Source organism: Chamaea fasciata, unplaced genomic scaffold (genome assembly GCF_029207755.1).
Source record: "Chamaea fasciata isolate MVZ Bird 193981 ecotype frontalis unplaced genomic scaffold, bChaFas1.0.hap1 SCAF_20, whole genome shotgun sequence".
NCBI lineage: Eukaryota > Metazoa > Chordata > Aves > Passeriformes > Sylviidae > Chamaea > Chamaea fasciata.
The window spans coordinates 2,689,778-2,706,789 of record NW_027094105.1 but is presented as its reverse complement, the minus strand read 5'-3'; the positions used below and the strand labels follow the sequence as shown (position 1 = coordinate 2,706,789).

The window sequence follows — 17,012 nt, the reverse complement described above, 5'->3', positions numbered from 1 at the left end:
GCTCACCCCAGGGCCCTGCTCCTGAAACCTCCCTGGGCTGGGCATTTCCATGTGTGCTCTGAGCTGGGTCGGTGTCTCTCTTCCCTCTGAGCAAGGATGTCACCTTGCTGAGGGCTGGGGAAGGCACAGGGGAAGGATTTTGGGGATTTTGCCATACAAACCTTGGAGTCACTTGCATCTCTTCTCAGATTTGTGAATGTTGGGATGGATTCGTCAGAAATATCCTGCTTGCAGTGACTGGAGACGAAGAGCCGGGCTGGGCTGGTGGCACAAAGAGGCCACCAAGGTGACAAGAGGCACAGCCAGCTGAGGAATGTTTAATCCAACAGAAATTCCCCACTGTCCATGCTAAGAACAGAAAATCCAGACAAGCACAGTGCTAGCTTTGGCTCAAAAATAAATCCTTTTCCATCTCTTGTCATCCACAGCCATGGATCACCACTGCAAAGGTCTCCTGGGCACTGAGACCCCTCTGTCCCCTCGTGCCAGGCCTCTGCAGGGAGCCCTGTGGGGACAAGGATCAGATCCCTAAGTGCACCTCCCCTGGTTTATTCCCTTCTGTGAAATGTGTCAGCACAGAGATGGGCTGGAGTTCTGGGAGAAGGGCAGGTGTGGCAGTGCCGAGGGTAAAATCCACCAACAAACTGGGAAAATTTGGGGCATTTCTCTTAAAGGAGCTCTGAGGGAGCTAGAGAGGGGCTGTGGGCAGGGGTCTGGAGTGATGGGACAAGGGAAAATGGTTTTAAAATGAGAGAGAGCAGGGCTAGGTTGGATTTTAGGAAGAAATTTTTCCCCGTGAGGGTGGGGAGGCCCTGGCACAGTTTATCCAGAGGGGCTGTGGCTGCCCCTGGATCCCTGGCAGTGTCCAAGGCCAGGCTGGACATTGGGGTTGGAGCAGCCTGGGACAGTGGGAGGTGTCCCTGCCCATGTCAGGGGTGGCATTGGGTGATCTTTAGAGGATCCTTCCAACCTAAAACTGCAAGTTCATGATTTAGCTCCATGACACTCCTTGGAACAGCTCTGGATTAATTCAGGCCGCTGCAGAACCCACAGGTCATGGAGAGGGTCTGAAGTGGCACAGGCTGGTTGGTGGCTGGAGATGGGGTCCCGACTTCAGGTGACATTCTGTGCTCATGGGCAGCAGGAATTGGAATGGATGACAGGTTGTTTGCAGTCCATGGATTAATGTGAAGACTTTTTTTTACAGTTTTTTGCACATCTGGAGTAGGATCAAGAGGCTTGGGAGTCTCTTTGTCAGTAAAATTCTGCTTTGACATCAGCACGGGGAGAACTGCCTTGCTTTTTCCAATATCCTGGAGCTCTGGGTGCTGCTCCACAGAAACCACAGCCTCGAGCAGCCCAACACAAACCACAAAGCGCTGAGCGCTTCTGGCTGTAATTTGCTGCTTACAAGAGAACTGAGCTGTTCTGAAAATCCAGCCCAGATTATGGGTTTCAAATGCTGGAAAATCCCTCCCTGAGCTCTTAATCCAGTTCATGGGTTCATCACAAATGGAGTTGAGCCATTCTTGGAAAGAAAACTTGGCGAAAGGAATCTTTCTCCACTGCATCAGTAGAAACAAAAGCTCAGGCCAACCAATCTAGATGGGGGAGGAATTAAAACGTGTCACAGCCTGTGTGAGTGAGGGCGGTGGGGAGAGCAGGGCAGCTGCCAGGGCTGGGTGCACAGCAACAGGACTGACACCAAAACCCACGTAGAGGCTGTGGTCACACACCTGGAGACTCCTCAGTTCCTGCTGGTGCCAAGGAGATTCCTGCCACAGCCATTCCCACAGCCATCAGGGTGCAGGAAAGCAGCTCCCTCTGCTTCAGAGCTTCACAGAGTCATTCTCCCCTTTTTTATACTTAATGGGGAAAAAAAAACACACCTGAACAGGGCTATTGCTTTTTAAAGTCTCTCCTAACAGCAGATCCCTTTCAACAGCTCGTTTATTGCCCGTGTGGGACTCCAAAGTGAAATCTGCTCAGCTGTGGCTCTAAAAGACTTCCCGTCACACTAATCCTCTCCAGCAGCCAGGCTGGATTCTCTCTTGCTTGCCCACATCAATAAATCATCCATTATCTATGCTTGAATTTGGTTAGGATCCTGGTTAACGATGCATGAGGTAGAAGAGGACTCAGCTGATGAGTTGTGCTGCTCAGTAAAAACTGGTTGAAGTGGGAAAAAGAGCCAAGATGGATTTTTGCCATTGAGAAGCCACTTGTCTGGTCTCGTGCACGGAGAGGAGCAGATGCACTGATTAAAGTCACGATGGGTTCGTGGAGTCTCACACAGCAGCAAGGGAAACTGGAAGTGGAAGAAGAATCCGGGGTGTGTTTGCTGCCAACAGACACAAGGAGCACCTGCAGGAGTGGCTGAAAACGGAGAGGGAGAGGATCTCCTCACCCAGGAGACCTGGGGCAGTGCCCCGAGGGGCAGCCTGTCCTCCCAGTTCTCTCACCACCCATCTTTTCTCTTTATCTTAGCACCATCTAGAGGGATGTGCCTGCACACCCGGAGGAGAACACCCACACACGGGGCGTGGAGCCTGGGGAAGCCAAACCTCAGAGGAGCGCCGTGCTCCTCCAGGCACCCTCACTGTCTGCTTCAGAACAGGCTGTGCCAACCCCTCTGGGAACGGGAATTAAGGGTCCTCCAGAGGGACTGGAGGGTTGAGGTCCAGGGGGGAGGTCTAGAGGGTCTTGCTCAGGGTTTGGGGTTTTTTCTTGACTTCTTTTAGCACCTACAGATCTTAGAGGTTTCAACAGAGGCCACATCTGGAGTGCCAAATCCACTTGGGCTCTTCAGCACAGCAGGGACAGGAGCTCCTGGAGCTGAGAAAGGGCCTGGAGCGTTTGTCCTACAAACTGACATCAGGAACCTGGGTGGTAGGTTTAGTTTCCCACAGAAAAGGACCACAATTCATGTCTAAGGTCCCATGCCTGGCACTGGGCTTCTGCCAGCTAGAATAACAAATGGATCGGGACTTCTCCCAGATCCAAGCAGCCACAAGTTGGAACCCTGGCTGCCCTCGGAGTGCCAAACACCTCCTACAAACTGGCAGTAACAGGAGAAGAGTTTCTTCCCTCAATTTAAACTTATTTTGTCCTCACAACCCCCATTTATTTTTTTTTTTTTTTGTCTGAGAGCACCGGGGAGGGATTGACAAGATGAAATTGAAAAGGAGAAAACTCCCCCCTATCAATCCATGCAGGCCGATGTAACAGAAGAAGTGTTTCAGGGATGTCTCTGAAGATAGTAGCGGTGCTCTTGGCTAAGTGCCAAGCGCCCGGCCGTTAACCTTTTGCTTTATTATCTCTGTCTCCTATTAGCTTTTTATTAAACTTCTTAAATTTCACCAAGAAAGTGAACCTCTTTTTTCACAATCAGCAACCCAAGGCCAGGTCCCCTTTCCTTTCATTCTCCCCCGCTCAGACCTGGGAGCAGCTGCCCTGAAGCAGCACGGAGAGTTTTCTCCTCCCCGGGCGGGGCCGGGATCATCCCCGGGCAGCGATCCCGGAGCCTGAGCCGCATCCCCGCCTGTGGCCGGGCGTTCCGGGAGGCAGGGAAGGAAAGAGCTGAGCTGTTGAGCCAACACTGCAGAGCCTGCCGGGGCACAGAGAGGCAGAGCCGGGCCGGCTGCAGAGGACGGGTTTGCGGAGTGCACGGGAAAATGGTTTGATTAATAATCCACGGTAAGGAAAGCTCAGGTTTGGGGAGAGAGCCTGGAGGGGAAATTCTCTGCGTATTTCACGGCCTCGGCTGGTGGGGGGAGCCAGGGCGGTGCTGGAGGGGTTTGGGACAGAGCCAGGGGGGCAGGAACAAAAACAAGTCCCGTTTATCCCGGTGAATCCCGTCCCCGCCGCTCCCCGTGCTGTGGGTCCCGCCAGCCCCGCTCCGGGCTGGCCGGGGAGGCCGCTTTGGGGTCGCTGCTGTTTCCCAGGGCTGCAAAGGTCCCCCGTGTCCCCTGTCCCCGCAGCCTGCCGCTATGTGGCCAGGAAGATGAGGAGCCTGTGGAGCCGGGAGCCTCGGGAACCACCGCCCTGCCCGGCGCAGGCGGCGCCACAAAGCCACCGGCAGAGTGAGTGTGGGTCCTGGGGACAGGGACATCCCAAAGGGTCCTGGGGACAGGGACATCCCAAAGGGTCCTGGGGACAGGGACATCCCAAAGCCACCGGCAGAGTGAGTGTGGGTCCTGGGGACAGGGACATCCCAAAGGGTCCTGGGGACAGGGACATCCCAAAGCCACCGGCAGAGTGAGTGTGGGTCCTGGGGACAGGGACATCCCAAAGGGTCCTGGGGACAGGGACATCCCAAAGCCACCGCCAGAGTGAGTGTGGGTCCTGGGGACAGGGACATCCCAAAGGGTCCTGGGGACAGGGACATCCCAAAGCCACCGGCGGAGTGAGTGTGGGCTCCTGGGGACAGGGACATCCCAAAGCCACCGCCAGAGTGAGTGTGGGTCCTGGGGACAGGGACATCCCAAAGCCACCGCCAGAGTGAGTGTGGGTCCTGGGGACAGGGACATCCCAAAGTCACCCCCAGGGTGAGTGCGGGGTCCTGGGAACAGGGATATCCCAAAGCCACCCCCAGGGTGAGTGCGGGGTCCTGGGGGACAGGGACATCCACACACCTCATCCCGAAGCTGCTGGGACAGGGGGTCCAGGGCTCACCTGTGCTCAGCCAGGGGTGGAGGACACCTCCACACTCCCCCTCTGTGCTCCCAGGACCAAACTGCAAACGTTTCTCTTCTCCCCTGCTTTATTTTTCCACGCTGGGTTTTGTTGTTAGGTGTCATTCCAGCCCCTGGCAGAGGGGAGGAGCAAATGGCAGCCTTTGGAAAAGGGGACAGACGTGCTTTGGGGTAGGATTAGGGGGACATGAGGATGTCACCTGCTCCCACAGAGCTGTGTGTCCCTGGGACAGTCTTTGTCGTTCAGGCTCCTGCCGAACACCAAAATACAGCCCCATGCACGGAGCCGGCGGCGAGAGATTCCTGTCCTCGCTTCCCAATCTTCCCTCCCTGGCCCATTTAAAGCACATTTCGAACCACAGTGACTTTGCAGATAAATCAGAGCCCCGGTTTGGCACGGTGGGGACAGCAAGGACCATCCTGGCTCCTCTGCCCGCCCCAACCAAGGCAGGGAAGATTCTCCAGCATCCCCTGGTGCACTGCTCAGGTGACAAAGCTCTGCCAGGAGCTTGGAGCTGTCCTTGGAGACTCCAGGGAAGGTGTAGAGCTGAGCCATCCCCTCCCCGCTGCCCCTGTGAGCTGTGTGGGAGGGGAGGATGGGGAATTGTGTGCACAGGGGGTCCTAAAAAATGCCCAGAATTTCACCTGTCCCCTAAAGTAACAGCTGGATGCTGAACTGGGAAGGGAAAATGGGATGTCTCCCTTCACTCATGCCTTGGTTAAGTGTGTGTGAAGGAGAAACAGAAGGAAGGAGCGGCTCCCATCCTGCAGTGGGAGGCAGGAATTTGCAGAGACTCCAGGAAGATCAGAGCAAACACTTGGATGTATCAGGGAGAGGAATCAAAGTCCTCCTTTGAGCAAAGCTGTTCAGCTCCTTTCTGCAGTTAATTGCAATCAGGGTAGCTGGGGTTTCCAGAGGACCTTACTGTCCCTTCCAGAACCTTTCCTGTTGGTTAATCTCGAATCCCTCTTTTTTTTCTCCCATCCTTGTCATTTGCAGATGTAAAACTAGAGCTGCCAGCACATCCTGAAGCACCAGCCTCACTCCCCAGCAACATCAAACCCATCCAGTGCAGGTCCTGATGATAAAAGCCCTCGTGGTCCTCCCATGAAGGCCACAAGATTTCTTCCCAGTGATTTCTGCTGGAAATCCTGTGTCCCAGGGATTGGAAAACACCTGCAAATCCCTGCAGTATCTGTTCTCAGCACAGCAGCACATTGATAGAAAATGTCCTGATCAGTGTCTCATGACCAGAATTTTCTAGTTGGCAGAAAAAAAAAAGAATATTCCCAATGTGTATCAGAGGATCCTGGCACCCATGGGCCATGGAATACCAGGGGAAGAGCAGGAGGCATTGCATCCTAGCAGGAAAATCGGTTTTTATACTGTGAAACCAAATTATGCTCTCAGTGATATTGATACAAATTCAGACAGTTTCCACGAGGGCAAAATCAGTTCCGAGCTGGAGTTTTGGAGCTCAGGTGTGTGGGAATGCCTTTCCCCACGCCCAGGCAGCACCCAGGTGATGTGCAGCACCCCCAGAGCAGAGGCTGCAGGGACCACAGCAGGATGTGTCCCCAAGCCTGCCCTGTCACAGAGCAATGACAGCAGAACCCCAAACCCCACACGTGTGGGGGGAATTCTGCCTGACCCCCTCCTGTGGCAGCTCAACCGGAAGTAAAGGTGGATGAGAATCATCTGTTTGGGAGTTGTGGTTGTTTTCCTTCTGGAACAAGTTTGGTGGCACTGCAGGGCTTGGGATCGTGCACTGGCAACATGGGGCATGAGGGGATCATGTGGGGGGTCACTGATAAGGGGATCCTTTGTTGGGGCTCACTGATAAGAGGATGATGTGTTAGGGGTCACTGATAAGAGGATGATGTGTTAGGGGCTTGCTGCTGAAGGGATGGTGCTGGAGGCTCAGGTAGGAGGAGATGGATCTGGTCTCACCATTCCTGGTGACAGAGACAACAGGAGGAGGAGCAGAGTGATCCTGCACCCCGGGAAGAGCCAAATGTCAGCTCCTGGTGCTGCAGGGCTCAGCCTCCTGCTGCCACCCCCAGCAGTGCTCTGGCCTTTGCTGCTACGAGGTTGTGGCAGGGGGTGATGGTTGGTGGCACGAGGGTTTGGACACAAACGAGTCCCAGGCTGTCCCTGGGTTGTTTCTGACCCCTGGGGCAGCTCCTCCACGTTGAGCTGGTGGGCAGGAGCTCTCCAAGGTGAGCAGCAGCTCTCCAAGGTGAGCAGCTTCCTTGCATGTTTTATTAGAGTCCTATTTCCACTCGTTCATCCAGGATGAGGAATTACAGCTCCCTTCTCTGCCCCACAGCTTCTCCACACTGGGGTGTGGGGACGGTCCCATTTTGGTGTTCTCCAGCCCCCTCTGGTCACCTGGCCCAACTGTGGTGGGTGTGGAGCACGGTGGTCTGGATGAACTGGCAGAGGCAGGGGACGCTGCTGTGCCCCAGGTGTCCCCCAGCCCCGGCCCCAGGGAGCCGGCCCGTCACCAGGAGCCTCACGTAGCACCCACTGAAGATCACCAGGAGCTGCTGGGCCATGGCCTGGAGGGAGCAAGAGACGTGTCAGAGCAGAGCATCCATCGAACACCGTTTTCTCCCTGCTTCAAGGACTGTCCTTGATGCCTTAAGTTTGAGCTTGCATGTATTTCAGGTTCTGTGGTGCCCAGGGGTGCAACTCTGAGCTCACAGTCAGTGTCACTCAGCTCCGCACAGAGCAGGGACACAAAACAAATCCTTCTCCTGCTGCACACCAAGGACAACTTTCAGCCCAAAGGCACAAACAAGGGTGGGCTGAAGGGAGGAACAACAAGGATGGGACCTCACAGCCTGGAGCTGGAATTGGACAATTAAACCCCAAAATGCAAATGGACCAAAACTTATAAAAGTGTGAGACCTGGTGACCAGTCAGCCAGTTTGTGACCATTTTGTGACCATTTTGGGCCCACCTTGGGTGTAGCCCTGGCCAGGCTCTTGTCCTGCCCAAGGTGTATCCTAAAGGCCTTTCAATAAATCTCTACTTTATTCTCTTAGCTCTGTCCAGTCTCTGTTCCAGGTCAGCCTTCCCAAGGCATCATCCTACTCTGACAGGAGCAGGACAGCAGCCAATGACACAGATAAGTGACCCAAATCCCCCTGTGACCAGCAGTGCTGGCACACTGTCCCCACAGCGGGGTGACACCAAATGACCACTTGCCCATGGGTGGCCCTGGGGACCTGCCTGCTCTGTCCCTGCCTCCTGGGGCTTGTTTTAGCCTGTAGACACAGCCAGAGAGCCTCAATCTGCAGGGATGTCACCTGCAATGAGTTCACTTATGGGCAGTGACAGGAAAACTGCAAAATAAATCAGAATCATCCCTTTGGTAGCTCCGTGCTGGGCGGGAATCAGGACACATTTGTTGCTCAGCGTGGCACAAGTCTTTGAAGGCACTTTCCATGGAGGAGACAAAGGCTGGGCTCATCCATGGCTCAGCCCCAGCCTGGCACCAGACCCCTGGGGAGAGGTTTTCTTCCAAACAGGACCCTTGGGAGCAGCAAGGAAAAGCCCAATCCATGAATTCCTCAAGGATTATCCCCAGCTGCTCAGACAGCTTTGACAGCTCGGCAGCACCAGGGCTGGAGAAGGTGTTTGTGGACTTCCAGGTGTTTCTGATGGAGAAAAAGGTGGTGTTCCCCATGGCTGGGATGAGTTTTGGAGCTGAGATATGTTGGGGGGGGTGAACTGGTGCCTCTGTCAGGGGGATATTTCTCCTCACCTCGGGTGGGCCCTCGGGGATGAGGTGCAGCAGCTCATTGCAGGTCACAGGATCCTTACTCGGGGTCACCCCGCTGGATAAAAGAGGAGATTCTTCACATGGAGCCTCCTCCTCCCTCCCCAGTTCAGGCTGAACAACCACACAGAGCTTGTTCAGCCTGTGCCTCAAGCCTGCCTGGAAGAGAAGGAGATTTTGGGGCTCTCCAAAGGCAGGCAGCAGTGGTGTCCTGAGCACAGCCTTTACAGGGAACCATTTCCTCCTGCATGGATCTGACCCCAGGGATTTCCCATCCCAGGCAGTGGTGGTGCCCTGAGGACAGAGTTTAAAAGGCACCATTTCCTCCTGCATGGATTTAACTCCAGGGATTTCCTATCCCAGGCAGCAGTGGTGGTGCCCTGAGGACAGAGTTTAAAAGGCACCATCATTTCCTCCTGCACGTTTTTCACTCCTGGCATTTCCCATGCCAAGCCCCGTGCCCAGCACTTGGAGCTGGGTGTCCATCCCACGGCCTGGCTGCCCTCAGCTGCCAGGGACTGCTCCCAGCACCACAACCACAGCCTGGCATGGAGAATCCTGCCTTTAAAAACAGAGTCATCCCACCTGTGTCAATCAGGGAATTGCTGTTCATCCCTGAGCTGCAGCTTTCAGGGAGATGAGCAGCCTGGAGGTTTCAGAGGGCTCTCACCTCTCATCCCACAAAGGCAGTTCAGTGGATATTTACACACCCACAGAGAGCAAAACATTTTCGGAAGGCCAAGGGGACAAAATGTTTTTACAAGTAACTCAATCCAGCAATTCCTGCTCCTCCAGGCTATCCCACTTATTCCAGGAGGACAGCTCAAGGTGGCAGCTGTTTCAAAGTGTGCCACGGGCTTCCAAAATCTGCTTTTGATTCCTGATGACTTCCCATCATTAAAGCCGTACAGTTAATTATCCAGACACGCACATTCCATGGGGTCTGGACAAATTCCTGCTGGACTGGGCACGGACAGGTGCACTTTATTCACCTCCCAGTGAATAGGGGAGCCTCAGCAGGGCACTCAAACACTCAGTTTGTCCTTGCCCACCTCCATCCCAGCAAATCTGGGGCTCAGGGCAGGTCCTGCCCGTGTCCCCAGGCTGTCCCCACTGTCCCTTACCTGTTTCTCCTGCAGGTGAGCGAGGTGGGCTCTCAGGGCCTGCAGGCAGGGCTCGGGGCTGAAGTGCACAAAGCACAGCTGGAAGGGGCAGGTGAAGGAAGGGATCTCTGCAGTAAAGCCTCCCCCACCCCCGAGTGGGCATCTCTGTATAAGGAGAGCTTCAGTTTACCTCTAGACACTGTAGGAAGTGTAACTAGAAAGTTCTGTGCCCTTCTCGTTGTAACTGGCTCCGGGCCAGCACAGAGGCATGGACTGGGCTTGGAGAAAAGCCTGTTTCTGGTTTCATTGGGCCAGGGGCCAAACAGCCTGCCTCAACCATCAAACACTAAAGAAGGAGCACAAAAGAACGAAGGGGATTTTTGGAGTGTTTCTAGCAGGGTGCCAGAGCTTTTTCTTTCGTTTTCTGTAACATTTGTTATTTTTCATAAACTAAACCTTTTACTTTACAAAACAGCTCTGAAGAGCAGTCTGGCTATGATTATTTTAAGCCAATCTGCAAGGGCTGGACCCTCAGAGGTATTGGGTATCCCGATAAATCTCTCCATGCCTCCCCCTCCCATCCCTGTGGATGCTGGGGTGGGCCTGACAGGGAGCAGAGCTGAGGCAGGTGATGCCCTCGGGGTGCTCAGGACAGCCAGGACCCAAATAACACAGCCCCGGGCTGGTTTTAAGCCTGGAAACAAAACCTCCAAGCTAATGGGCAAGCAGAGGGCAGGCAGTCCTCCTCCCTGAGCTCCTGCAGCCTGGGCTGACCCAGGGTCATTGCCCATCGCACACCTCAGTGACCCCACACTAAATAAACTGTGGGGCACGGGGACTCACCCGCCCTAAACCCCTTCCTGCTGTCTTGCCTTCGTCCCTAGGGATTCACTCCATTTATTTTAACAAAATTGCCCATTCTCAGTGCAGCTCTGAGGACACTGCTGGGAACGTGTTGGGGCTGTGAGTCCTGCCAGCCCTGAGGCAGCCAGAGCTCTGTCCTTGTGCAGCTGCTGCAGCTGCCAGCAGCATGGGGATGCAGGAAAATGTAAAATCCAGAGGGTTGCAATGGAGCTGCCATTGGAGCAGACAGAGCCATTGTAAATCCCTGGGTTGTTTGCTGCTCTCGGGCAGTTTGGGGACAGGTAGGTCAAGGTGAAAGCTCCCTGGATTAGTCCTCTGGTGGACCCTGCTGGCCTGAATAAATGTGGAATTCAGTTTATAAATGTGGAATTCGGGTTTACAAACATGGAATTCAGGTTTTTAAGGGTTTCCTCCTCATCCTCCTGAATGACTTTGCCCTCCTGCAGTGTTCCCTGTCCCTTTCCCTGCTTCACCCTGACTTCCCTCTCCATTTGTATTTCAATCTCTGTGTCTCTCTCACCTTCCCTTAACACCTTCATGGAGCCTTAAAACTCTCTTCATTCCCCTAAAATCCCTGTCTAGTCCAGAAGAATCATCTCTGAAAAGCAGCAAATCAGCCCAGGGATGGGAATTTTGTTTTTCTCCATGTTAGAGGTTTTGGGGGACTTTTTGTTTTTCTCTCTGTTGTTTTTTAGTGGGTTTTGGTTTGGTTGTTTTTTTTTTGTTTTTTGGGGGGTTTTTTTGCCATGAGAACTTTGCTATCACTCTGCCTGTAGGCAGAATAATCAGTGTGACACCATCCCATAGGAGACAAACCAGATCCTGGGATCCCTCTGGATCACATCATCAGTAAATCCCTCCAGCAGGAGGCATTTATCCAGGAGGGCTCTGACCAATTCCCAGCAGAAAGGATACTTGTAGGATGTTGTGTGGCCCGTCCAGGACATCTGTAATCCCCAGGATTATGCTGTGTTTGATAAAGATTTCATTGACAGCTGCCAGCCTCACGTCTGTGTTCACGTTTAGCTGTTAAAAATGCAAGGGAAAATGGCACAATCCACAGCAAAAGTCTACAAAGTGTAGCTGGATAATCCCAAATACTGCAGCTTTGAAAGGAAATCAGTGGAATTGATTTCCAGTATCATGTTCTACCTTCCAACCCCCAGCAACCTCCTCTCCTGAACCTCTGTAAACCCCCACATTTGCCTGGTTTTCTCTTGGAAGAATCACTTGTTCCAAATCCCCCTCTGAATTGTGAATCAAGACTTTCCAATATTATTCTTCAGCCAAAGAAACGGTGCCAGTGATGCCAGAGGCAGCAGAGCGTGCAAGGAGGAATCATCAGGAGCAGGGCAGGAGCCAGAGCTGCTGTGGGAGCCCAATCCACACTCTGCAAGGGTTGGTCTGCAGGGTGACCTTGTTGTGGCCTCTCAGTGCTCAAAGAGGCTCCAGGAGAGCTGGAGAGAGACTGGGGACAAGGGATGGAGGGACAGGACACAGGGAATGGCTTCCCACTGCCAGAGGGCAGGGATGGATGGGAGAGTGGGCAGGAATTGTTCCCTGGGAGGGTGGGCAGGCCCTGGCACAGGGTGCCCAGAGCAGCTGTGGCTGCCCCTGGATCCCTGGCAGTGTCTAAGGCCAGGCTGGGACAGGGCTTGGAGCAACCTGGAACAGTGGGAGGTGTCCCTGCCATGGCAGGGGTGGGATGGGATGAGCTTCAAGGTCCCTTTTAACCCAAACTAGACTGGGATCCTCTAATCCTCTGATCTCCAGAAGATCTGAGCCAGCCTGAGCAGCTCCAACGTTTCCATTTCAAGCATTCCATCCCCTCCCTTGGCTGCAGAACATCCCTTGTTTTCCCTGAGTGCTGTGAAAATACTCCCTCCTCCTTGGATCGTTGCATTCTTTGCCTGCAGCTGGGCAATGCCCCAGCAGGAGGAGTCCTGCCCCCCCCTCTCCACATTCCCACTCCAGGAGCCTCCTCTCACCCTCCTCTGCTGACAATCCATGACCAGGATGACCAGGACAGTGAGAGCCAGGGCCACCAGTGTCACCAGCACACCGGCCCCCCAGGAGTGTCCCAGGGAACACAGCTGGAGAGTGGAGTAAAGGGTTGTCCAGAGAGAGATGTAGAAAACCTGGGAAAAAATAGGCTGGTGAGAATCACAGACCCATGAAAGGGAGAAAAGTCACAGGAAGAAGAAAATAACAGTCCTTTCTCCCTTATAGATTAAGTCCCACGGGATTTTTCACAGGGTGAGAAAGGACAAAACTTCTTTCCAATAATAAATAGAGGAAAGAAAGGAGTGGAAGGGCTGAGTGAGCCCTAGTTTATTTTTAAAAAAATTAACACTCACCAAAGACAAAGAGTGAATTATTAATGATGATTCATCCCTAGGAAGGATTTCAACAGAGTTCTTCCATTTAGATAAGAAATGCACTCACTGAGGCATATTGATAATAATTCTCTGAGTCCCTGGATTTAGAAAGTTCCTATTTCAAGGTGCTGCAGAGACCACTCCATTACAGTGACTGTGGGCACAGACACAGGGCTCAAGGACTGGGTTAAAGTCAGGGAAAACTGGATTCCTTGACCTCACAGAGCATGGGTTTGGGCAGGAGATTGCACTGAGAGGAGCAGGTGTGACATGTAGGGCACAGCATCATCTTATGACAAAACTCAGGTGCACTAAACAGGCACCAAACCCCTCAAAACACTGAGCACCAATTCCTCCAGGATCAGTGAAAGAGAGGATAAGAAAAAAAAGAAAAAAAAAAACAACTAAAGATTTGGATCACACCCTCAGCACACTGCAAAGCACCAGGCTCACAGCAGATGCTCGTGGTTGGCTCTCTGGAGGAGTTTCTTTCACCACAAGACAAACAAGACCAAAAGTTGACTGATTTGCTGGTCTAAATTAACATCAGGACCAGAATGTCTTCAGATGTTTAAAATCAAGTTATAAACCCAGCCTGTTGCAGGTGCAGTCAGCTCAGCATGTGCTGCTCACCCAGCCATGGGCAGCTTGCTCAGGTGGGACTGCCAGCAAGGGGGTGGACAGAGGGCCCTGCCCTCCACCTGCAGGAATTCTGTGAGCTGGGATTGCCAGGGGAAGGCAGCAGGAATGTGTTAGAACCGGGATTTACTGCCCAGCCAAACCCCTGGGCACAGGACCCCCGGTGCCCTCACCACAGCCATGGCAATCTGGAAGCCTCTGGAGCTGTAGAAGAGGAACCTCCTGACTTCAGGCCTCAGGATTCCCTCCTGGATCAGCCTTTTCCACGGATCCATCGGCACCTGCCGGGAGCAAACACACAACCAGAGCCACCCTCCAGTTTGGGCTCCAATGTCCAATGGGCAAACTTCGTGGGGCACTGCAACCTAAACCTGTGTCCCAGAGCTGTCTCCCACAGCGAGCATCTCCATCCCATCCACAGAGCTGCCACACACCCCAAACTTGAGTTCCTGCCCCAGCTGCAGTGAGTAAAACCTGCCTGGGGAAGTCTCAAGGGAGAAAAACACCTTTTTGTGATGAAGGACAAGACAAGGCAGATGTCCCTGGCATGTTCTGCTCTGTCAGAGTGAATTTGAAGCAAATTTCACTCCAAACTATCTTCAAAGACTTTCAAGCCAAGTTCATCCCAGTTGACTTCCAGCCCACGGGGAACAGACTGAAGCTGGGCTGAAACAGGCGACTCTCAAAGCAAAAAAAAAACCCCAAAGTCATCTGGGACGTGGGTGTCCATGCAAATGTCACAAATCCAGCTGGAATTACCTCCCAGGGGAGCTCACCTGGACCCCGAGGGACTGCAGTTTCCTGGCACAAAGGTCCATGTCGAAGGAGGAGGTGGGGCAGGTGTTGTCCATGCTGAGCACCAGCAGCACCCGGCCCTGGGGGGGTTCTGCAAGAGCCCAGAGGAGCCGTGAGGGAAGGAAATGCCTGCAGAAAATGCTGACATGCATGTTTTGCTGTTCCTCCTGTAGGCAAGGAGGCAGAGATTGCACCTGGAAAGGTGTCACTGATACGTGGACATTGCTGAGTTTTTGGAAAGATGGGTGTTTTGTAATTTTTCTAACTGCAGGCTCTGCAGTGCTCTCAGATTCACTGCTCCCGTGGGTACAGGAGGTAGCACGAGCTGACAGTTAGGACAAGTGCTTATGATTGCTTTAGCTTGATTCCTGGAAATACAAAACATTGCATAAGCGCACGGGGCGCCTTGATAAAAAACCACATGACTCTTGTTAAGAACTGACAGCAATCAGGAAAAAATTCAGGTACAACAACTGAGAGTATTTCAGATGACAAGGATAATTAATGACTGTTAACAGTAACACATGTGAAGCTGAATGATTATTAATCACTAAAATACTGTAGCATCACCTCAGAGTCTGCAAACAGCTGACAAACCTCTTTCCAGTGAGGACCTTCCTTGCCTGGGAAGCAAGTGAGGGGCAGCACTGGGGGGGTTTATCCCACACCTGCCAAAGGGGAGGCTGAGAACACAAACCGCCCTGCTGTGTTTTAAACCGATCCACAATCCCCTCCTTGGCCATTCTAAGGAGCTCTGGAAGCAGCCTGAGATCCCCTGGAAGGGGAGGACACCCCAAAACCATCCCAGGTGTGAGCAGTCAGAGATAACAGGAGGTCACAGGATGCTCTGAGCTGCAGCACAGCCATGTCCTGCCTCAGCAATCCCCGGCTGGAAGGACAGTGGGCTCAGGCTGCTCCGTGGTGCCAAAGCTCATTTCCCTCTTGGAGACACCCCCATTGCCCCCCCCACCATAAAAACCAACTTGAGCAATTAATTCAAGTGCTTTCCAGTAATCCCACTGCTTGGGGATGCGGCAGGGCTGCCCTGGGGCACCCACAGATCCTGCAGCAGCCAGGTTCCCTCTCCAGCGGAATTCCTGGAGCATGGCTCTGCTCGAGGCTCTTCCAGTGTCAGCTCAGGATCAGAGATGTATCCTGGAGACTCAAGTCAGGAGCTTAAAAAGTGTGAGGACAGCCTGTCCTAGATTTGAGGAGCAGCCCAGGAGAGCTGTGGTCTCCAGGCAGCCCATCTGGCACCCACCTAGAGCTTACACAAGCTGTGCTATGGTGAGAGGAAGGGTTTGAGCCTAAAGAAGTGGCTGATTCTGCTGAGACACTGCTTCTCTCAAAGGTTTCACCCAAATTTCCTCCCCCTTTGCAGCTCCAGGGTCAGCCAGGTGTCCCTGGGCTGCTCCTGGGGACACTTTGAGCAGAAAGGGGCACTGCAGGAGGGTGTGAGTGAACAGCCACCCATGGCTCTGCCTGCTGCCAGGGTGATCCAAACCCCGTCCAGCCTGGCCTTGGACACTCTCAGGGACCCAGGGGCAGCCACAGCTTCTCTGGGCACCCTGTGCCAGGGCCTCAACACCCTCACAGGGAGGAATTCCTTCCCAATATCCCATCTAACCCTGCCCTTTGGCAGTGGGAAGCCATTCCTTGTGTCCTTTCCCTCCATCTTTTGTGCAGCTCCTCCAGGCCCTGCAAGGCCACACTGAGCTCACCCCAAAGCTTCTCCTCTCCAGGTGAACACTCCCAGCTCTCCCAGCCTTTCCTCCCAGCAGAGCTGCTCCATCCCTCTGATCCCCCTGGGGCCTCCTCTGGATCTCTCCAGCAGCTCCAGGTCCCTCCTGTGCTGGCCCAGGGCTGGGGCAGCTCTGCAGGTGGGGTCTGAGCTGAGCACAGGGGCGCAATCCCCCTCCTCTGCTGCCCCCAGCACAGCTCAAGTTTCCCAAACTTGATTTCTCAACTTCAAAGGCCAAGAGGAGAGGACTTGCAGGGGGCTGCTTTTCAATAGGTTGATTCATTCATTCCTGCATATCAAGCATTCCAAACAAAAAAAAACCCCAAAGCATCTCCATCCCCTTCCCAAAATGCTGAAGCATCCGCAGTGTTTTGGTGCTTTCACAAGTGAGATGCTGTTAAAGAGCAGCTTTGGTAAAATCTGTCAGTGGTTATTTTAGGACACTGAGCTCAGATCTGCCTCTCCCGTTACCAAAGAGCTGCTCCCTCACCTGTCACCCACTGCAGGGCTCCTTCCTTGAGATCACTCTTGCAGTACAGCAGGGAGGACTCACTTCTCTCAGTTCCACCTGTTTGGCTTTTCTGGGCCATGCTGGAGGTGCCTCTCCGTGAGGGACTGTGTGTTGTCTGGTCAGAAATCCAGCATTTCTCTCTCTAATCCAGCATTTCTCTCTCTCCCTGCTGGGAAGCACCAACGAGCCCCACAGCAGCTGAGTGGGGAGCAGACTGTGAAACCCTCACTCCCACTGCTGCCTTCCTGGGGATCCTGCTTCCCACGAGCCACGAGGCATTTTTAGCCCTGAAAAGAGAAAAAAAGAAAATCCCAGATCTTGCGGAGACAGCAAATAAAGGATGAACAGCACTGACTGTGCTCCTGGGGGATGTCAGCACCTGGTGTGGGCCGGTGTGAGCTCAGGACACACAGACTCACTTTTAACATTTCGGTTTTGTTGGAAGTTGGGAAAGTTATCCTTAAATATTCCTTAAATTATCCCGACATCCATCAGCATT

At 53.4% G+C, this 17,012-nt stretch overlaps 1 protein-coding gene and 1 long non-coding RNA gene across 5 annotated transcripts; one reads left to right on the top strand and one right to left on the bottom strand.

Annotated features, from left to right (window-relative positions):
- Positions 1–3,497: 3,497 nt before the first annotated feature.
- Positions 3,498–6,392, top strand: LOC136299406 (uncharacterized). Its single transcript, XR_010723499.1, has 3 exons — positions 3,498–3,696; positions 3,981–4,082; positions 5,695–6,392. It is a non-coding gene; the product is annotated as an uncharacterized lncRNA (long non-coding RNA).
- Positions 6,393–6,431: 39 nt separating this feature from the next.
- Positions 6,432–16,673, bottom strand: TMEM268 (transmembrane protein 268). 4 transcript variants are annotated; one of them, XM_066200975.1, is made up of 9 exons: positions 16,493–16,524; positions 14,456–14,629; positions 14,243–14,352; positions 13,640–13,747; positions 12,438–12,587; positions 11,365–11,475; positions 9,607–9,684; positions 8,468–8,641; positions 6,432–7,256 (listed from the first exon to the last, which is right to left on the bottom strand). In XM_066200975.1, exons 3-9 carry the CDS (start codon positions 14,315–14,317, stop codon positions 7,083–7,085), a joined length of 870 nt encoding a protein of 289 aa, XP_066057072.1. In that variant the 5' UTR covers positions 14,318–14,352; positions 14,456–14,629; positions 16,493–16,524; the 3' UTR covers positions 6,432–7,082. The 4 variants fall into 4 exon arrangements, with proteins under 4 accessions (XP_066057072.1, XP_066057070.1, XP_066057071.1 ...); XM_066200973.1 differs by lacking the exon at positions 14,456–14,629 and having other exon boundaries at positions 16,493–16,673; XM_066200974.1 differs by lacking the exons at positions 14,456–14,629; positions 16,493–16,524 and adding an exon at positions 16,556–16,673.
- Between the last annotated feature and the right edge of the window lie 339 nt (positions 16,674–17,012).

Coding starts and splice junctions, on each gene's coding strand:
- TMEM268 (XM_066200973.1), bottom strand. CDS start 16,592: ATGGCCCAGAAAAGCCAAACAGGTGGAACTGAGAGAAGTGAGTCCTCC. Junction 14,353..16,492: donor AGCCCTGCAGTGGGTGACAG/GTGAGGGAGCAG, acceptor GGGCTCTTGCAG/AACCCCCCCAGGGCCGGGTG. Junction 12,588..13,639: donor TCCAGATTGCCATGGCTGTG/GTGAGGGCACCG, acceptor ATTTTTTCCCAG/GTTTTCTACATCTCTCTCTG.